This window comes from Alosa sapidissima, chromosome 15 (assembly GCF_018492685.1).
Source record: "Alosa sapidissima isolate fAloSap1 chromosome 15, fAloSap1.pri, whole genome shotgun sequence".
Classification (NCBI taxonomy): Eukaryota; Metazoa; Chordata; class Actinopteri; order Clupeiformes; family Clupeidae; genus Alosa; species Alosa sapidissima.
Window position 1 is genome coordinate 30,232,648 of NC_055971.1, and position 22,860 is coordinate 30,255,507.

The following is a 22,860-nucleotide window of genomic DNA, read 5'->3' on the forward strand; positions in this document are numbered from 1 at the left end:
TTTGTCATCTTTAGTTCATGTAATACTTTATTGTCAATGCACAAATTAAGTAACAGTAGCTTAGTCTGAAACGAAATGCTGTTTTACATCTAACCAGTGGTGCAAATAACTGACATGTCCAAATGGGCCTTGATGAAATGCGTCGCTAGACTGTTCATACACATTTTAACGGGCCAAAGTTGAAGAGCTTTTGTCCGTTATTGTTCGTGCAAATATAGGCTGATTCATGTTCCCTTGCATTGTGTAACTGAGGTCCATGGCTAGTCTGGCTTTCATCAGACCAAGCTCAATCTTTTAAGAAATCAAAAAATAAATAGCGGGCAGATCAGGCTGGGTTCACCCAGCCTAGTCCATAGGCACCCGATATTGTTTAATTTTCCGATTGAGCTATATACGCTCTGGCAATTCTAAATGCAAAAATGCATCAGGGAGTTATGACAAAACGGTAACTAACAAACTAGATCCTAATAGAAAGCTGTTAGCTTCCCTAAGCTACAGGTAGGATTATAAGGTAGGCCTATTTACAACATAAATTGTCAGGCTATGCTGGCGACACAAATAAAATCTCCTTTGGAAACCAATGGTTTACGCCTTACAGTATCAAGCGGACTTAAACTGTCATATCGTGGCGAAAAGTTGTAATAACATTCACGCAGCTACATGAGTCAAGGAAAGCGCGAATGAAGTAGCCACTTCTAAATGGGACCCACTACACAGTAGCTTAAGGTGTGTTGCTAAAGCAGCCATAATGAAATGAAGGTGTCATTGTTTGTACTTCACACACACGTGCTTTTTAATTTCACAGACTACAACTACCAAGCTGTAATCAAAGCACATCGATTCCCCTCTCACACCCTGCACACACTTAAAACAAATAAACAGGCGTCTCAGTCTCACGCATGTATAGGCAAAACTGTATCAGACCAGTGTAACGTTGGTAAATCTTCCATTGCACAGAATGATTTTGTAGCACGTGCAATAAATGACAGTCGAAAGATACAAACAGTGCTGCTATCAATTTGCTTGGTATAACCGCATTTATAGTTTTCTACAAATGCAATCAATCAAAATGCCTCCATCACTCAACCAACACTAACAGTAACATTACCTAGGTCCTTATTGATATTACAAGATTAACGTACCTGCAGTAAAAACCAAGCATGTCCGATAAACATCCTCAGATTTATTTCAGCTTCAAGAAGAAATGGGAATTACACTTCATGTGAACATCGTCCTATCCTTATTAGATGTTCGCTGCAGTAAATTACAGTCCTTGTAGGAAGCGTCCATTGTTTTTTCCAACCCACTTTTAACTTCCAACAAAATTACGTCTCACTGCAACGATGCGCCATCTAGTGGACAAACGACTACTTATCGCCAATACTGAAAATGCAGTCCGGTCGGTCCCCGGGGACGAAATGAAATTTTTTTGTAAAAGTCTAGTGGGGCTACATACCCACCAAATTTCATGTACCCCGGTGGTTCATTGTCCCAGGTATCAATGACCAAAAATTCAGGGAGTAGATGACGGGAAAAATTCTTGAATTGTGTGCATGTGTGCGTGTACAAATTTATGTTTATGTGTGTGGGTGTGTGTGTGTGTGTGTATGTGTGTGCTTGTGTGTTTGCCTGCGTATGTGTGTTTGTGCATGTGCATGCATGCGTACATATGTCTACTGTGTGAGTATGTGTCATACGTATGATTACTGTAAATGTATGTGTGTGCGTGTGTATCTGTTTATGCACATGTGTGCACATGGAATGGGTTAACATGACCCCTGGAGGCAAACATACGGAAAAAATTGATCATCCTAGGCCCTACAGTTCTCAAGATATTCACAGAGAACTGTGTCTGCCCTACCCTCCTTTCGGGGGTCCAGTCCAGCGGGGGGGGGGCTACAGATCAAAACGAAGAATGACGGTTCCATGCTATCCATGTGGGGGTACATGCCCACCAAGTTTTGTGTACCCCGGTCTTTCAGTGTCCCGGGAATCCTTGTTGGTGTACGTCACTAAATGTACACATAAATTATTTTATTGTAAGGCCCCCCATGAACGAAAGTACACAAAACTTGGCATGCATTCGGAGGGTGTCATAATGATCCTACACTTTTAATTTCGTGCAGTTTTGACCTTGTCAGCCAGAGATATTGTGATGAAAACACCTAATTTTTTGCTTTTTAATTTTTAACTAGGTGGCGCTATGAAATAAGTGGTAATGGGATGGGTTGACATGCCCCCTTAAGACCAACATACATAAAAAAGGTGGACCTCCTAGGCCCTACGGTTCTCGAGATATTCACAGAAAACTGTCTCCGGCCACCTACAGGCCAGTTGGTGTATAGTAACATAAATTAATTTATTGTGTGGCCCCCCATGAACGGAATTCCACAAAACTTGGCGTGCATACAGAGGGTGTCATAATGATCCTACAATTCCAATTTCGTGCAGTTTTGACTATGTTAGGTCACAGATACCTTCAATTACAACACCTCATTTTTACTTTTTTGTGTTTAACTAGGTGGCGCTATACATGAAATGAGTGGTTATGGAATGGGTTGACATGGCCCCTTGAGATCAACATACAAAAAAAAAATGGTCCTCCTAAACCCTACAGTTTTCGAGATATTCACAGAAAACTGTGTTTGCCCTACCCTCCTTTCGGGGGGTCCAGTCCAGCGGGGGGGCTACAGATCAAAACGAAAAACGATGGTTCCATGTTATCCATGTGGGGTTACATGCCCACCATGTTTCGTGTACCCCGGTCTTTCAGTGTCCCGGGAATCATTGACGGAAATTTGGGCATGCGAAAAAAAAATAAAAATAAATAAATATTTGTTTTTATTTTTTAACCCCACATGGATTCTCTCTATGGCTCTGGCAAAATCTAGCCCCAGTTTCCGACCTCTGACTCACACATTACGTGACGTGAATGACGCGGAATGATGATGTTTTCCTTCGGAGAAAGGTTTTTCCGAAGCCCATGAATGCTAGGAGAGACCCACCGGGTCGTAACAGGACCCATTAGTTGTGTACAAAAGCCATGCCAACCGTCCTGTCATCATATAAAACCCGCCCCCTGGCGGATAAGTAGTTGTGATTAGTTCCTGGGATTTTGGTGAGTTTGGAAATCGGCTTGAATGGGATAGGGTCATTCGATAGATCTCACAGATGTATAGGTTGTAAAGGTGGCACGTAAAGGTGGGGTGTAACAAATGGGGGCTCATCTGGGATAAAACCAATTTATGAGGTGAGGTAATGTCTATGTAAGTTTGTGTAGCTGTGATAGACTGTAGTGGGCAGTAACTTGTATTGTGTGATCTTGTGGTAACTGAACTCCACATTTGTTGGGTCACTAGTTGCTTAGGTGTAAGTTTGCAACATTTTTTGTGTAGGGGTTGACTACACTGTGGCCCATTTGTGTCGTGCTGTTGCAGTCCACTTTTGGTTAGGTCACTTGTGTGTTGCTGTTTTTGTGTGTCTAGTCACAGCTAATTTGTTTTTTCGTGACCTTTAGTTGCAGCCTATGTAAAACTATTTATTCATTGTTTTAAGGGTGGGGGTGTTACGGCTGTATGTGTTCCCTATGATGTCTGTTTGTTCCAGTGCTGTTTGTCCCTGTTCTCTCCCCTCCTCTCTACCTCTGCTCAGGTGCTTGTAATGACCTTGATTGGCAGCACCTGGCTTGGTGATTGATTGGGAGTTAAAGGCTCCAGGATCCAGTTCCTGAGGAGAGGCTTTTGGTGTGGGGACTGCTGGCTGTCTTGCTGGCTCTCAGCCTGGGATTTTGTCTCGTCTTTTGATTTGGACTTTGTGTCATGTCTATGTAGTATTTTGTTATGGTTTATCTCGATGTAATAAATCCCACTGGTTGGGTATATTTTAAAAGGTGTTACTATTATTTATTAGGATTTGGGGTCAGTGGTGGGTTTTTATTCACCCCTAAAGGGCCACGTAAAGGTGAGGTGTAACACAGAAAATACAAATGTGCTGGTTTTCAGGCTACCAGGAGGACTGTGCATTATGTATCCTAAGCTACCAGGTTAACAGCCAATCAATGCAGTTCTGGGCTCCTCAGCCATCCTCTACTATGGACCCTTTCAAGAGTTCCATTATCAGCATCATAGTTGGCCCCACAAGACTTCCTTTTTAACATTCCATATGTTATCTTAATGCAGAGGAAGTAGATTGGGGCCCAAATAGAACGTTCAAGCATTGTTTTTGTTTTTATTGTTGAAAGGGTCACAATAAAATGAGGACAGGCTTCATGATATATTTTCTTATAGCAGTGAGTGAGATATGAGGTGATCTCTGTCCCTTCATCAACCATTCCATAATGAAATTGTACAAATGATAACGTGGAAGAGTTCATGTCTTTATTGCAACATCAAACATGTTCATTTCCCCAATCCCATTCAGCACTGCCTTTCAAATAGATGAATGGACTGATTTGTGTCCACTAGAGGCATAAAGGTGAATGCTCCATAGCAATTCTTTATAGAAATCATACAAAGATAAGATAATAGTATTTGCTTTCATGTAACTGAACTGTTGATTCATCAGGTTTGAAGTGCTCTTAAACATTAAATCGGATGTTGTGTCAGTGCTCTGCTTACTGCAGTTGTTTTTCACAGAGAACGCCCAAGTGATATACTTACTTGCTTGTAAAGATATGATATTTTACATTCAGACATTACAGGTGAATGTGTATTCAGTTACTTTAGTAACGTAGTAACATGTTTTTGTCAGGATGGACCTAATATTTGAATCAGTCGATTCTATACTGTCATTTTGTGTTAATGGTTTTCTGATTTTGTAAGAAAAAACGGCATCTCCAACGATTCCTAATAGATGCTTACAAATAAAATAAAAATAATAATAATTAAGTGCAATTAAATTATTTCCCAATATCAACACATAAATATATAGTTGAATCATAAGGCCTTCAATGAACTTAAAAAGTATGCTAGGCTGGAGTACTGCTAACTGGAGGAAAGGATAGTCAGATTTCCACAGATATGACCATCGATATCATTCCCTTTTCTATAGAACCTGCAGTACATTGGAGTCAAGCAGCAGAGCACAGCATTCAACAGTATTCCATTCCCTGCCCCCAGGGGGCGCTAAGCTATAATATATTTACTTTCATTCCAACCATCTCACTATTACAGTATCCCTTCAATCACTTTGTCTCTGATCAGCCACATGAGTAAGGTTAAGTTGGAATGATTCTCTTAACGCTCACGTAGAGCTCACAGTCCAGGAGCAGGGCAGAAGAGAGACACTTCCTGTGTGGTCATTTCCTTTGGCTGGCTGGAGGAGTATTGTTGTACTTTTTAGGAGTAGTGTTACACAGAGATTGAGCCCTCTCTAAAGTTGGTCTTCCCAATGAGGACATTGAGTAGCGTTGCCCGGCCCTCCCTGCTCAGACGCTGTGCCTCTTTGATGATGTCATCCAGCTGCGCCTCATTCTCTCGCCCAATCAGGTGACCGATCCCGCCGAAGCCATCGGCAACAGTGTGATAGTCTGAACGATGGGGACAAAGGAGAGAAAGAGAACAGAATCCTGAATCGTCCAGGCAAACCCACAGTAGAGTACAGCATCAGTCAGTACAGGGTCAGGAAACACAGTGATATGTCAACATGACCAACAACAGCAGCAGTAGTTTGCCTGTGATGAAATGGAACTGACCAAGCAGAAAAGGCAACTTGGGAGCAAAGAGGAGTGTACCTTACTAGAGTGTTTACCTGAGCTATGCTCAACAAAAATATAGATTTTAGAACATTTGTGAGCGCAATTTGAGGGAAATAAACATTTTATGTGCATAGAAGTTTTTATTTCACTTCCCTCATGAAATAACGTGTTGTGTCTGCCCCCCTGCCCATCCACTCCCCTCAGTGCCTTTCAGCACTCACCTGTGAAGGCCAGACCACAGGCCACATTACTGCCCAACATGGGCACCTGCTCTCTGGATATCTGACTCCAGCAGGCGTCATTTCCCACCACAGCGATCACAGGAGTCTGGCAGAGGTAACAAGAGTGGGTTTAAATATTAATATTAAAAAAACACATTGGAATTACCTCAGTGTCTATCAGTCATACAATGTACAGTATTTCTTTAGGAAAACTTTATATACTTATCTGGGGGGAAAAAAAAACAACAACTTCCTCCCACTATAACGTAATAAGAAAAGAATCACTTTCTGAATGTATCATTACCTCAGACAGCGTAAGTGTCTTTAAGCTTATTATTAAGTTGCCTCTATAATGAGTGTTTTCGTGTGGTTTGTGGTTTGTGTGTGAAGGGTCTTTAAGCTGCCTCTATAATAAGTGTTTCCTGTGGTTTGTGAGTGAAGGGTCTTTAAGCTGCCTTGAGTGTTTCTTGTGGTTTGTGTGTGAAGGAAGCACTCCACCTTATGCCTGGTGAAGGTGTCAAATTCTGCAACGCTGTAGCCAAGGGAACCGTCACCGTACACAATCCACACCTGTAAGTCAAATGTAATCAGTCAACAAGCTGAGGAAAAATGACCCATCCCATTGATTTATGTTTCAAACCACAGTTGCGGAGTTAAAAATATTTTTATCCCGTGCTTTTTAAGGTTAGTAGTCACTAGTAGTGAGTAAAGTAGTATGTTTATGTAGAGACAAACAAAACAAATCAAATCCTGATATGCATTGCTAATCTGAAAAAGATCAATAACGCTGAAGGAGCAGATGTCCTAAGGAAGAGCAATTATCTGACTCAATGGAGTGATGAAGCAAGTGAGGTGAAGTGATGAAGCTAGTGAGGTGACGTGATGAAGCTAGTGAGGTAAAGAGATGAAGCTAATGAGGTGAAGTGATGAAGCTAGTGAGGTGACGTGATGAAGCTAGTGAGGTGAAGTGATGAAGCTAGTGAGGTAAAGAGATGAAGCTAGTGAGGTGACGTGATGAAGCTAGTGAGGTGACGTGATGAAGCTAGTGAGGTAAAGAGATGAAGCTAATGAGGTGAAGTGATGAAGCTAGTGAGGTGACGTGATGAAGCTAGTGAGGTAAAGAGATGTAGCTAGTGAGGTGAAGTGATGAAGCTAGTGAGGTAAAGAGATGAAGCTAATGAGGTCAAGTGATGAAGCTAGTGAAGTCAAGTGATGAAGCTAGTGAGGTCAAGTGATGAAGCTAGTGAGGTCAAGTGATGAAGCTAGTGAGGTAAAGAGATGAAGCTAGTGAGGTGACGTGATGAAGCTAGTGAGGTAAAGAGATGAAGCTAATGAGGTGAAGTGATGAAGCTAGTGAGGTAAAGTGATGAACACATGAAGCTCCTCACCTCTGACTCAGGTCGGCACAGCTTTGCTCCCAGAGCAAATCCTCCACCCACGCCCAGCGTCCCGAAAGCTCCTAGGAGACCACAAGGGAAGCGTTCAGTGAGACTCCACATACTTAAAAAGCATCCGCACAGCACTCAGAGTATACTGAGGGCTCATTCAGCACATCATAATCCTGATTAAGTATTCATACAGCCTCCATACAGAAATTGGCTTTTGATGTTTATTCCATTTTAGACTTTAAGATTTGATTGATGTGTGATGCGAATGTTATGATTTTTCAGTTTCTTAATAAACATTTGATCACAAAAAAGAAATGATATACAGCATCTTGTTTCACCTTCTATAACCTCTTCTGTTCCAGTGTCTGTCTTTGAATTGATCTAAGGGTTAACGCTAAACTGGGCTGCATTTACATTCTATAAATGATGTGAATTTAATAGTAATGCAAACTGATGTTTTTTCTCCGTTTCTGACTTCTCATACGGTCAGTCCCGTGCAAAAATGTCTAAAACGGACGAATCTGATCTAATTTAAAAGTAGTAAATAAATGAATTTACTCAGGGCTTAAAGTAAGGACAACTCCTGAGCATGAAGTTCTCAGAAACACTTAAATCCATTATCTATACTTATCTATTTTCAAATCTTCAGCAGCCTGGCCCACACCTGAATTCAGGCAGAGTGCCTGAGAACTTAAAGCCCCGTTTTATTACTACTATTTATCTTCCTCCCATAGTATAATAATAATAATAATAATAATAATAATAATAATAATAATAATAATAATAATAATAATAATATTTAAACTGACACATCCAATCAATGTTCCCCAAGTCCTGTAATAATATTATTAATACTAACAATAATAAAACATTGACTGTGTGTGTGTAGGTATTTGTAAAGCCTGGACGTGGTCTCAGGTCCTGACCCCTGACCTGGATCAAGCCAACGCAGCGGGCCACGCGGCCTCATGATGTACGCTGCGCTGCCCACAAAGTCACCGCCGTCTGCGACGATGATGCTGTCCTCGGCCATGAGCTCGTCCACGCGGTGCAACACGCCCAGAGGGTTGAGGTGCAGCTCGGTCTTCTCATCTGCCTTCGCCCTGCGTGGAGGAGGAGGGAGACATAGGGCCATACAAACTAAACTAAAAATAAAAACTCTATCGTAACTCCCCCTATTTCCACCGGTCCCGTATTTCCACCGTCTTGCGTGTATGTGTCACTTAATATCCATTTCTATACAAACCAAGACAGCGGACTCCTATAGAAACGCAACCACCCACAACATGGGTGTATCTAAATTAGCTATCTACCAAAAATGACATTTTACCGTGACTCGAGGAGCTGTAAACAGTGTTGTAAGGCTGCGTGTACACAACCGCTTGGAGCTCCAGTGGAATTTTAATTTCACGACGAGAATTCTCGGTCTAACCATCCATGTGCTGTTGAAACGGTGTAAATAGGCGACCCATCAGGCCAGCACTATAACTCCGAGCGTGGTAAACAAAATCGGATATTTCAGGCAGTAAATGCTCCCGTTAAGAACCAAACCAGATTTTGTTCAAATCTACACAACTATGGCTACTGAAAAATGTAAGGTTCATTTAGTAAATGTTATTTTGAAGTGTTAAAAAACATCGTTGTTTTAGAATTTCTGAACAAAAGTGGTGATAATTGGGGGTGTTACGATACTCTAAATACACTCTAAATTTCAATTGAATGACTCTTAAGAGAATTTTTTCCATATAAATGTCAAGCTGCTATGTGTAGCTCTCTTAGTATGAAACAAACCAAAAAACTCTTTACAGAATGATACACACAACCTCTTTGAGGTGACAGAATGATACACACAACCTCTTTGAGGTGACAGAATGATACACACAGCCTCTTTGAGGTGAGGAAAAGTCTGTTACCTGTTTGTCTGCTCTTTGGTGATGTCTCCCTGTTTCAAGCTTTGGGGCCAGTCTTCCGGACACTTGTACCCCTTGAGCCCCTTGGAAAGACGATCTAGGAAAGACCCTGCATCTCCTGCACCAGAGAGACATACAAACCATTTACTTACTTACACTGTGCTTAGACTCGTCAGCTAGTGTATGAATGACTTGTGCGTGGTCATATATCATCAAATAAATCGAAAAAGAAAATTATACTTAAAACTATTAACCCATAAACAATATAAGACAAATTCCTGCATACTGTTGCTTAAAGGCAATGACCCCAAGGCAGCATGTCATGTATTCGTATTAGCTCTCCAAGCACTTCTCTCTCATTCTCTGTCCTAATTCAGCCATTTTATCTTTTGACGAATGGCAACACAAGATAAGTCAGCAGGCAACGTCAATTCTTCAATGCTCCAGTCAATGGGCATTAGAATGCGGTTTGTAGGGCTCACCCTGAATAGCTACCGTCTGTGTTGCTGTTAGAATGCGGTTTGTAGGGCTCACCCTGAATAGCCACCGTGGGCTTCCAGAACATGTCGGAGTTCTTCAGGAGCTGGCTCTTGTCTCGGTTGACGGCGATGATCTTACTGCGCCGGTTCAACACTCTGCCGTAACTGAGGCGGAAATCACACACCGTCCCTGTAATACACGTCAGTTAAACTAATGAGTAGTAAGACATTCGTATTCCATAACAAACAGTAAAAATGGAGATGGTAGAAGTGGAAAAACTTATGACTGATTCAGAGCAGAGTGAGCAATGTCAACATGACAGTTGAACTGCATCACCACTATCATTCAAGTCAAACTGGACGTGTCCCAAACGTTTCTTGCCAGTGCGTGTTTATTGTAGTCACTATAAGCACACTTTTGTCCAAAAGGACTCACTACAATATACACTACAAAAATAGTTTAAAATAGTTTCAAATAAAGTTGAAAAGCCTACATTAAGCATAATAGTAATAGTAATAATAACAACAATATCAATATTAAATATCAACAATGAACATAATGTTTTCATATTAACAATAAACATAAACATACAAACCACAACTCTGTAAGAGAATTAATTAATTAATTAGGTGCAAGTTGAACTGATGACTCAGTTGTTGGGTCAGTGTGCCAGCACCTTTATGGTTTCTCTGTGCCTTACCTGCTACAGTAGCATCACCAGATCAGCACCTTTATGGTTTCTCTGTGCCTTACCTGCTAGCACCACCCAATCAGCAACTTTATGGTTTCTCTGTGCCTTACTGTACCTACTAGCACCACCAGATCAGCACCTTTATGGTTTCTCTGTGCCTTACCTACTAGCACCACCAGATCAGCACATTTATGGTTTCTCTGTGCCTTACTGCTAGCACCACCAGATCAGCACCTTTATGGTTTCTCTGTGCCTTACCTACTAGCATCACCAGATCAGCACCTTTATGGTTTCTCTGTGCCTTACTGCTAGCACCACCAGATCAGCACCTTTATGGTTTCTCTGTGCCTCACCTGCTAGCACCACCAGATCAGCATCCTTCAGGGCATCACGGCGGTTCTGTCTGATATGTATGGGGCTGTCTTTTCCCAGCATGCCTCGGGACATTCCACCCAGGAAGCATGGGATACCCAAGGCCTCCAAGGCCTTCCTGAAGACAGAAAATAGCCCAAACATTCATGCATGATTAAGACAGTTATTTGACAGCTTTGCATGCTAGTGGTTTAGGCTGATTTGTTCATTAAAATGTCACACACAGTACAGCAGTGCATGTTTGTTTGTTTGTTCATTCGGTCATTCATTCGTTCATTAATTAATTCATTAATCTGACATCCAAAGTGACTTCCTGATACCAACAGCAGGGGCAAATCTCCCTGGAGCAACTCGAGATTACCGTAAGTGCCTTGTTCAAGGGCACAACTGTAGAGTAATTTCCTGTGTATTAGCCACATTGTGTATAAGGCGCAGGACAGTGTTTTATGCAAGTTAAAAGGTTTGGGAGTTGGTTTGTGCCATTTTGGGCAGCCTCACCTGATGTCCTCCGCGGGTGTCGGCGGGAGGGTGGCCTGGCTACCCAGAAGGATAACGGGCTTCTTGGCTCTGCTGACCAGCTCTATGCATCTTTGAACCTGTATGGTAAACCAGTCAAACCTGAGACATGCAACTACCACTGAGTGAGAGAGGGCATTCAAGCAGTCTCATTCATACATAGATAGCGAGATAGATAGATAGATAGATAGATAGATACTTTATTGATCCCCAGGGGAAATTCAACACAACCGACTAAAATACAGCACTATTTGGTCAAATCAGTGCTTTAAGATTGAAGTCCTCCACTGACATCTGTCACCATTGACTCTCAATTTAAACAAAATAGACTAAATAAAGGGTTAGCGTTCAGCTACAAACAACTAGATGTACCGGTAACTACCATAATTGGGGTCAATTTATTAGTTACAGTTACAGACATTTGTCTCACCTCTGCCAGCTTTTAGCGGACAGAAAAGTCTCACCTGGTCATCTGTGGCCTGTGGGATCTGGACAGGTAAAGGTGACACATCACGGGATTCCCAGGCACCAGCAAACAGGTTTGAGAGGTGATTCTGCAGGTACCTTAGTTAATTCAAAAAGTAAATCTAACTTTTCTTGCAGTTGTTGAAAGGAATACATTTCTGGAATGCACCTTTTACACAATATGCCCTATAACAATGTTCAGTTCTAGAAATCACACACACAAATAGGATCGAATAGAATTAGACTGCTCTCTACCTACCAGGTGACGATTTTTCCCATGAGGCCTTTAGGTGGGTTCTTCACGCCAAACTCTTTAGACACCAGGTGGTAGGGGTAGAGTGTGTCGATGGGGAATTCCACAAACACAGGGCCTAAAGAGAGCACATGAGACAGACACACACAGGGTAAACACACGCACGTACCACACACACACACCCCGGGCACAGGGTAAACACACTCACGTACCACACACACACACACCCCGGGAACAGGGTAAACACACTCACGTACCACACACACCCCGGGCACAGGGTAAACACACTCACGTACCACACACACACCCCGGGCACAAACACAACAAAGAGGGAATCTATAGTCCATCACCTTTTCAAGATATTTGTATTGAGATCCATAAACTTTCAATTTTTTGCCCGAAATTGCACTGTGCCTATTTACAAGGGCATCGTTCCCACCTCTTTTGGGGCCTACCATCAAATGTTGGACCTCTGTAGAAGGCTGAGAACCTGTAGTTTTCGTAGGAAACAGTCGTAGGAAACAGTCAAAATAACTGTGTGATGTACTCAGAGTTACAGAGGTTAGAATTTAGTTTTTTCTTTCTGCCGGATTACAAGCATCTCTAAACTGACCACATTTCAGCCATCTAGGTCACTTGATATCACTTAGAGCCCTAGCACCAGGTCTTGTGAAGCTGTGTGCAAAAGTAGATCAATATAGAATGAAAATATGAGTGCTTTAGACCATTATTTGCCAAGGTATGCTCATGCGTTTTGTAAAATATCTATGGAAACTCCCCATAGGACTTTTGGTTATCCAAAATGCATACTGACAATCAAATTCTTACTGCACATGAACCCCTTTGTGTAGAAGCATAATCCTGGTCTCAAATGAAAGGTAACACTTTGAGGTTTCTTGTGGACTATTTAGATTGTATGTCAGGTGTTCTGATATAGACTGACTACACAAAATATGGAATAATTACAAAAAAAGTCTCTATTGTTGCATTTACTTTGTTGGTTCAATGAGTGTGTATAAGATAGACTATACAGCTGTACAACTAATATTGGATAATACAACATGAAGATTCAATTTCTATGGAATCAGCCAGAGGTCAGAGTAGCACCAAAAGTGGAGGAGGGGGAGGGGGGCATTTTGGATCAAATTTAATTGAGACATAATAAGATTAATCAGAGAATGTAAAGCACTGTACAGATTGTACATGAAAGAAGTTGTCATTTTGGATTCCCAAGAGTCAAAGCTTTGAACTGGTGTATAACATTACTATGCTACATAGCAATATGGTGCATACAATTGATTTAGAATGTTGGGGGGAGGTGGGGGAGGGGGGTAACCGTCCCGCCGGTGGGACACTGAACACTATGTGCCTTTTACTACCAGTATTTTTTTTTTTCATTCATGCGCTGATTATTATTATTTTTCACTGTGTTTACTCTGTAAAGTGGCCTTGAGTGCTTTCAAAGGCGCTAAGCAACAAATAAAATGTATTATTATTATTATTATTATATTATAATAGTCTTTAGATCTCTTCACCTCCTGTTTCACATGTTATTGTGAGGATATTATAGAGTTATTACAGAACATCACAGAAGAGTTGTACACTACCATAGAGCTACTATAAAGAATCTCAGTGTTTCCTATACATTGACTTATTTGTGGCGGCCCACCACAATATCAACATTGATCACCACACAATGATTTTCCAGGTTGGACTAAATTGTGCTTAAATCGGGTTAGCATCATAACCACGCTGCGCTAATTTGTTAAAAACTGTTGCATTCAAGTTAATTCTGCAAACCTACCACCACAAATAGAATTTAATTCTGTGGGAAACACTGAATCTTATAGTATTACTGTAGTTATTTTTCCTAAGGGTTAACCCCAGAGATGCCTCCTGCTCCTTCCTGTTATGAGTGATTGTCATGAACAGGCAGTGTTGTGTGTCCAAGCTTACCAGGAGTCCCAGACTGTGCGATGGCCAATGCCTTCCTAACGATAGGCACGATCTCCCTTATGGTCCGCACCGACGCACAGAACTTACACAGAGGCTTGAACAGCGACATCTGGTCAATGTCCTGCAATGCTCCTCTGCCCTGCAAAAATAAAAGGTTCAAATTGATATCAAAATAGTAGAGAGAACACACCACTGTTTTCATTACTCCTGCAGGCTAGGGTTCATGCAAATGATGCTTCAAACACTAGAGCGTCATCATCTGGCTTGTTTTTCAATTCCCTTCTATTACAAAGTCCTCAAAGACACACATGTGCTTTAGATAAATATATTTGGTCACATATTTTGGGGAATTACCCCTTATTAACCCACATGGTTTGTCAGTGTTGGTGTTTACTGAAGTTCAAACGGGAACAGGATCATGGTATGGGTGTGGCATCATAGTATACAACATATAAGATAAACTTTGCGACAGCAAAACTACAAAGGACTGATAACAAAATTTAACAAGAACTAAGATAACAAGAACTGAAGACAAACAAGAACATTTACTTGGCAGTGCAGGCTTTCAGTTTTATCAATAGCCCCTCAAAGTCAACATAATACCCAGATATTTCAATGCTGCTACAAGCCATCCAGTGTCGGTTTTTTACTCAATGGTGCTATCTAGTGTCCATTGTAGAGCTTTGCATTACTATTCTGACTACAGAAGACAAGGCAAATCTTCTGAACGTCCATTATGTTTGTTGGAGCCCAATGAATAGTCATCTTATCAAAATAGTTTGTGTTTTCATTCCAATTCAACTTTGTTATAGGTTTTCTTAGATTGACCCCACCCCACCCCCATTGTTGTTAAGAATACTCTTTCATATTTCTTATTTATATCAGCGTTTACAATTACTGGTAGTATTGTCTCAAGTAACTTTACAGAACAACTGATACTGTCTGAAGGCCCTTTGCAGAACAAAATGTCTGAATCCCCTGGAACGAGCACACAAGGGATTGTGGGAAAGAGAGACTGACCTGCAGCATGGTGCCTGCAGCACCCCCGATCAGCAGCAGTGGCGATTCAGCCATCTGAGCGTTTTTCACTGCAGTCACCGTATTGGTGAGGCCAGGGCCCGCTGTCACCGCGGCAACCCCTACAGTACCTGTGGACAAAAGGTGCAGGAGTTGGACAAAAGGTGCAATGTCTTTATTATAGACCCTTTCAAGAGAGTTCCATTATCAGCATCATAGTTGGCCCCACAAGACTTCCGTTTTAACATTCCATATGTTATCTTAATGCAGAGGAAGTAGATTGGGGCCCAAATAAAACGTTCAAGCATTGGTTTTGTTTTTATTGTTGAAAGGGTCCATAGTTTCATTTAAGACAAGAGTTTTAGATTTACAATACATTTATTTTACTTCTTATTCTTATTCTTCTACCCAAGAGAATGAAACATGGATCCAGGATTCTTTTACAAACTGCTCTGAAGTTATTAGCTTCAACTTGATGAGCCATTAGGGTACATGGTAGAGTGTTGTAGAGTTTAGAGCTTTGCGGAGAACTTAAAACATTACTATTTAGTGAATATGAATATAGACACCTGCTCTGTAATTTCACTTTGATAAACCAAAGTGTGTGATCCAAAATGTGTCGGTTAGAAAAAGAGGAACACCACTCTGACCGTCCCTCGTAGCAGCAGTAGTAGCCTTGCATAATGTTACTTTGATGGTGAACAGGGTGGTTAAAATCCCTCCACAGGTGGCCCACACTGAGGCACTGATCGCATGATGCGCATACCTGACAAGCGCGCCACGGCATCAGCAGCGAACACCGCCGTGGCCTCGTGTCTGGTGTCTACGATCCTGATGCCCAGCTTCTCGCACGCCACCAGGATGGGGGATATGTGGCCCCCGACGAGGGTGAAGACAAACTTGACCCCGTGGGCACGCAGCACCTCGGCCACACTCTCACCGCCATGCCGAGGGCTCTTGGTCTCTGTCTGAGGGAGGAGCCAGGAGAGGAGGATACAGATGTATAGTATAATAAAAGTATAGTATAAGTATAGTATAAGTATACTCTTTTGATCCTGTGAGGGAAATTTAGTCTCTGCATTTATCCCAATCTGTGAATTAGTGAAACACACTCAGCACACAGTGAACACACAGTGAGGTGAAGCATACACACTAACTTAATCCTAGGCCTACAGTATGCTTTGATGGCATAAAATGACTTAGATTAACCTGTAACTTGTTGCAAAAAGGTTCAGACCTGTAAGAGAGATCAGTAGGTGTGACTGGGCTCCATACATTCTTTAAACTAGCAACACATGTGTAGCAATTGTATTTCGAGGTGAGTGTAGGCAGTGTGTGAAATGTGGAGCTAAATCAGTTGCTTGTCCAGTTGATCTGCATTCAGTGCATTGGCCATGTGCCACTAGCTAGTGTATTGCACAATGCATCTGAGACCGTTCAAAGTTTACTACCCAAGTCCAAGTGTCCTTTGGGGTTAAGTCTGACCCATCTCCTACAGATGCAGACATAAGGGAGTGTTTGCTAACAGTCCTTTCTGCTCTTCCACACAGCTTACAGTACATATCTTTACATTTCATTTAGAATCATGGCTGCTGTGCTGTAGCCCAAACTAAAACAAAAGCGACAGGTTGTCAATTGGCCTGGCCTGTCTCTTCTGTAAAGTTAGCCTACAGACATTTTCATGTCGTAATCGTAACGATAGCTGTCCCATAAGTCAACATTTCAGTGACAGATCAATTGTTGCATGCATTCATGTCTGCAGGGTGTGAGTGACGTTATTTAAACAGGTTACTCTGAGGTATGAACTGTAGCCTACATAAAGGCACCTACCTTGTGGAAGAGTTGATACAACAGACCAAGTTTATAAGCAGCAAGTACAAGTCCCCCCAAAACAATACCAAGAGAGCATCCTAAAACGGTACCAATGTCAATATCCATATCTCCAAAAAACAGCTTGATCTAAAACCTTGGAGCTGCAAGAGGGGATAGCATTTACGTGCAATTTAATATTAGTTAGGTAGCTAGCTAACGTTAAATAATTTATAGCACGACACAAACACAAACCCAACAACAACACTAAGGCACGCGAACTGTCAAGTTCCTTTCAGGTAGTCCTACATGTATTTAAATACTATATCTACGTAGGCTACTATTCTACATAAGCAGTCGCATAATATTATTGTCTAAACGAACGCCAAAGTAGCAACAATGACACGTCGCCTCACAAAAGAAAGCGATATGTCAACTTGAGATGACCGATTCGCCGGTGTCTTCACTCTATCTAGCTAGCTAGCTAGCTCTCTGCTATCTGAAGATCCACTATGTCCGTAACACACCGAGATTTGCGATTGATACGCAGATTTTGTAAGCGTATACTGTGTTGTGAATAGTACTTGAATGGAAGGAGCATCATGACATACAAGTCAATTGTCCAATCCAGACGCTAGGATAGTTATGGGGGCGTGTCATCTTTTCGCTTCCTGGTTCCTGGGTCGGGGAAGGTTCCAGCTGAAGTGTTGATGCTGTAGTAGACTGTGAAGAAGTTGTTTAAGAGTGTGTCCATGAGAGGACCAGGCGGGGGTGACACATGCTACGTCACCGATTTTGATGAAACTTGGACAGTTTGAAGGGTCCACCTAAAAACTCAAAAAGCCAAAATAGTACAAAATTTGAAACAACTTTTTCAAGTTTTCGAGTTAGGACCGCCTCCTTGTTTTAGGGCAAAAAACCTCAAAAAAAGGCCCACAATTGCATAAAATGTTGACATCCCTCCTGCTGTCAGATTTAAACACAGCAAAGTAACAATCCATGCCATCAAAGGTCCATCCAAGGTTAGTTTAAAACTGGATTTACAAGGCGTAAGGTGTGACGGGTGTCAGTCCAGGACTGCACATGTCCACTATGTCACATGCTTTTTGGCGAATACCCAAAAAATAGCAATATTCAGACCTGAATATCTCCGATGAGCAACCACCTTTTTTCGTAATTCTTTCTGCACTTGAAAGGGCCATCTGTGGACTTCATAAATCAAAAGAAAAATGCTTGGCCTTTTTATTTATTTTTTCGTGGTAACCGCCTGAATAGTGTGATCCAGCCAGTGATTTCAAATACATATCTACTTCAATGATTGGTTGAAAATAATGTTTAGGTCATTTATGGTGGACAAATGGAGATATATTATCATCAATCATGTCTGCTGATCAAATCGAAGCTACATTTAATGTCCTGAGTGTAATATATTCCTTAAGGTAGCTCAAAATGATATCATTGGGTGACATACACCAGTATACCCGTAGGTCTAATTTTTGCAAATGTGATATCTTCAACATATCTCTAGGCTAGAAACAGTCACTCGGACTCAAATAATAACTTGTAAGATTTTGATAGTCAAAGGTCAAAGGTCAAAGTCACTGTGACCTTATGTACATCCCATTGTGGTGAATAAACCTCTAAAAATCCCTGACATAATTGCAAATGTGATACAAACATTCACACTGGCCCTTTCTGAAACCAATCCCTACCAACTCCCCTAAGTTACGGTGTGCACTCAGGTGGGAATCACCCTTACAGCTAAATCGAGTTCTCCATGTAAATGGGAAAATGTTGGCGTTCTTTTATCACTTTTGGGTGCTATAGGCTAGTTGGAACTGCTCACCTCAATGAACTATGATAAGCTATGCTAACAGTGGCTGCTTCAGACTGAGGTACTGCACACACACAGATGAGAAGGGTATGTATCATCTTATCTAACTCTGGCAGAGACAATAAGATAATTTCCCAAAATGTTGGCGTGTTCCTTTAACACTTGGTTAGGAGTGCAAGTGGCTAGAGAGAGAGTGTAACTAGTTTCGGAAAGGGCCTTTCACTCACAGATAACAAATTAATTTGAATTTGATGGTCAAAGGTCATAGGTCAGGGTCATTGTGACCTCACATTCTTGTGAGGAATGCCTATAGGAAGTTTTTTTTTTCTTTCAAATTCGGCACACACAGTCACTTACACTCAAAGATGAACTGATTAGATTTGAGTGGTCAGTGTTACTGTGTCCTCTCAAAAAAACAACATGGGCCTACTGTATTTTTACAATATCCTGGAAACACCTTGAGGGAGTTATTTCAAATTTAGCCCAATTTAGGCCCTGTACACACATAACCAGATATTTTATGTTTGGGTCTTTCGTCCACACATAAACAGTGTTTTAGCCCACACAGATATTTTTTTTAAAACCTTCTTAAGAGAATGCTGGTTTACTTGGATCTATGGACATCCAAAATGGAGATTTTTACAAACAAGTATATACGTATATATACTCTTTTGATCCCGTGAGGGAAATTTGGTCTCTGCATTTATCCCAATCCGTGAATTAGTGAAATACACACACAGCACACAGTGAACACACATAACAGTGAGGTGAAGCACACACTAATCCCGACGCAGTGGGCTGCCTGCTACAGCGGCGCTCGGGGAGCAGTGAGGGGTTAGGTGTCTTGCTCAAGGGCACTTCAGCCGTTCCTACTGGTCGGGGTTCGAACCGGCAACCCTTCGGCCGAAGCACTAACCAGTAGGCCACGGCTGCCCCCATGGACAAGGACATGATGGTTACCCCGTGGACAAGGACATGATGATTACTATGGATGGGTATTGGGTGTTCGTATATAGCAAGTCAGTCAGTACTCTCCTGGGATTTACTTGTTTTGTAGCCTACTGTACCTCGATGTCCATCCATCGTAAAAACATGTCTGTAGACCCTGCTTATTAGTACAAGTTGTTTTAAAGCAGAGACTCTGATATGGTATCTATACCACCTAGCTTCATGTTAGGGTCCCACAAGGAAATCTGTCTGAAACATTGAAAACATGATAATGTACAGTACATTACTTGTGAATCTGTTTCCATTGCATGTCACATGACCAGTGGTTAAAGTGGGATTTGGCAGGTGGGGGAACCCTAAAATCAAGTGTCGGTGCAACGGGGAAAAATGACTCACCGTTGGACAACATATTGAGTATCGTGGTGTAGCAATACTTTTTGGACAAGAATTGATAGCTTTTCGGGTCACCTCTGTTAACACGAAAATTAACTCCCCAATTATTTTAACAATATAATCGCGCTGCATCGTTGGTATGAAAGAATATATTTATTATTCAATTATCTGAGGTGGTGGAACTGCGTTCCTCCCACTTTAATTCCTGCATATGACCGCTGTCTGCTGTGTTGGGCTAATGGAACAGTGCTAATGGAGTAATGCCAAGATAGATTAACATTTTCCAATGTTAAAACCATTTATCACATGAAAAATAACAATGTTATTATCATGTAATAATAACAATACTCTGTGTTTCCAGGATATCATGTTCAAGTTGTAAAAAGATAGTGAATAATATATATATATAATTTATAATAATATATATAATTTAGTGAATAGTGAAATAGTTCACAAATATAATCAGCCACAAAACTTCTGTTAGACTTCTTTTGAGGACGGTCACTGAAAGGAGCTGTAACAAATATTGGAGGCTGCTGAAAAGGCAAGCCAATGGCTATGGCACTCACATGCTATTTGGGGTCATGTTGTAACCTGAATTGACTCTGAGACGCTGCTGCTGTGTTTCTGGAGTGGTAGTTGTTGGTGCCTACATCAAGGGCTTGCGTGTCGGCTGTGTATGTTGTTGATCAGATCATAAGTGTCCACAGTAATGAAGAGGATTGACTGGAGAGTTTATGATATTGCTTGGTATGTTGGTATGTTGCTGATCGGATCATAAATGGCCATAGCAACAAACAGGAATGACAATGAAGAATTTGTGACAATGGTTGGTAGTTGGTATCTAAATATTTGTTGGTATTTGTTGGTGTCTGCATCAAAGGCTTGCGGTTTGACTGGGTATGTTAATGATCAGATAATAAACCACCAAAGCAATGAAGAGGATTGACTGAAGAATGTGTAGGTATTTGTGGGTGCCCACATCAAGGGCTTACAGTTGGTCTGGTTATGTTGCTGATTGGATCAGAAACTGTGGGAGCAAAGAAGAGAAATGACCAAAGACTTTGGTGGTACTTCTTGGTGCCCTCATTAAGGGTTGGTGTTTTGTTTGTTGTATAGTTGCTGATGGGATCATAAATGACCACAGCAAAAAAGATGATTAACTGAAGAATTTGTTGGTATTTGTGGGTGCCCACATCAAGGGACTGCAGTTTGCTTGGCTGTGTTGCTGATCAGATCATAAACGGCCACAGCAAAGAAGACAAATTACCAAAAACCTATCATGAGTGTGGAGGGAGCTGGGTCTGAGATGCCAGATACCACTGTTGAGCCTTCTGAAGGTCACCGATGAATGACGAAGACAAAAGTGAATATTTGTACCAAATTTGAAAAAACATCCCTACAAGTCAAGTCAAGTCAAGTCAAGTTTATTTATATAGCACATTTCATACACAGAGGTCATTCAATGTGCTTTACATAAACAAAACCAAACGATAATAACAAATAAAAGCATAGAAGGGCAATATAGTCAAAGAATAGTTAAAAGGTAAAGATCATAATAAAAAGAAAACATAAAACACAAGGTAAAATCATTTAAAAATAAAGAATAATTAGTAAGCAAAAACAAAGGCAAAAGTAGTAAAAAAAGTAATAAAAGACAAAGTAGAATAATTATCGAGGCAGATTCAGAATTTGTAACTCGGCACAGTTAGCAGAAAGCGTCTGAGAACAGTTTGGTCTTAAGTCTAGATTTAAAACTGGCTACAGTTGGGGCCTTTTTAATGTCATCCGAAAGTTGGTTCCACAGCTGAGCCGCATAGCAGCTAAAAGCTGCTTCACCATGTTTAGTTCTAACTGTAGGTTTTACTAGCAGGTTTTTCACCTGGGACCTGAGAGGACGAGAAGGTGTGTACTGCTGAAGCATGTCTGACAAGTATTTAGGTCCTGCTCCATTTACTGATTTATAAACAAGCAATAGTGCTTTAAAGTCAATTCTGTGACTTACTGGAAGCCAGTGCAAGGACTTAAGAATTGGAGTAATGTGGTCAGTTCTTTTAGTTTTTGTTAGAGTCCTAGCTGCTGCATTTTGTATCACCTGAAGCTGTTTAATAGTCTTTTTAGGAAGGCCTGTGAACAGTCCATTGCAGTAATCAACCCTGCTGGAGATAAATGCATGAATGAGTTTTTCTAAGTCATGTTTTGACATCAGCCCTCTGAGTTTGACAATATTTTTGAGGTGGTAAAAAGCTGATTTAGTTATCGCTTTCATGTGGCTGTTGAAATTTAGATCACTGTCAATTAATACACCAAGATTTTTAACAGTATCCTTTGCCTTCAACCCTTTTGTGTCAAGGAGAGTGGCAACCCTAAGTCTTTCCTCATTTTTACCAAATATAATTACTTCAGTTTTTTCTTTGTTCAGCTGAAGAAAATTTTGAGACATCCAGGTGTTGATTTGTTCTATACACTGACACATAGATTCAAGAGGACCATAGTTGTTTGGTGATGCTGGTGAGCTAAGTAAATTTGTGTGTCATCTGCATAGCTATGAGCTAAGCAGATGCATAAGCTACAGGCATTTATGATATACAATTTTCTCAAGAATGCAAGGTCCTTGACCTCGACCTTTGACCACCGGATTCAAATATTTGTTATCTGTGAGTCAAAGTGAATATTTGTATCACATATGAAATTATGTCAGGAATTTTTAAGATTTATCCACCACAAAGGGATATACATTGACCTTGACCTTTGACCTTTGGCTACCAAAATGTTACAAGTTATTATTTGAATCCAAGTGACTAATATATTGCACTTAAAATCTAGCTTGGATTTGATCAGTAGACATGATTGATGATAATATATCTCCATTTGTCCACCATAAATGACCTAAACATTATGTTTCAACCAAT

At 41.0% G+C, this 22,860-nt stretch overlaps 1 protein-coding gene across 1 annotated transcript; it reads right to left on the reverse strand.

Moving 5' to 3' along the window:
• Positions 1-4,354: 4,354 nt before the first annotated feature.
• Positions 4,355-17,284, reverse strand: ilvbl (ilvB (bacterial acetolactate synthase)-like). Its single transcript, XM_042064252.1, has 15 exons — positions 16,795-17,284; positions 15,731-15,932; positions 14,968-15,095; positions 13,948-14,086; positions 11,998-12,109; positions 11,738-11,837; positions 11,256-11,353; positions 10,739-10,875; positions 9,749-9,883; positions 9,218-9,332; positions 8,238-8,407; positions 7,305-7,375; positions 6,415-6,486; positions 5,917-6,022; positions 4,355-5,527 (listed from the first exon to the last, which is right to left on the reverse strand). Exons 1-15 carry the CDS (start codon positions 16,900-16,902, stop codon positions 5,349-5,351), a joined length of 1,872 nt encoding a protein of 623 aa, XP_041920186.1. The 5' UTR covers positions 16,903-17,284; the 3' UTR covers positions 4,355-5,348.
• Positions 17,285-22,860: the final 5,576 nt, after the last annotated feature.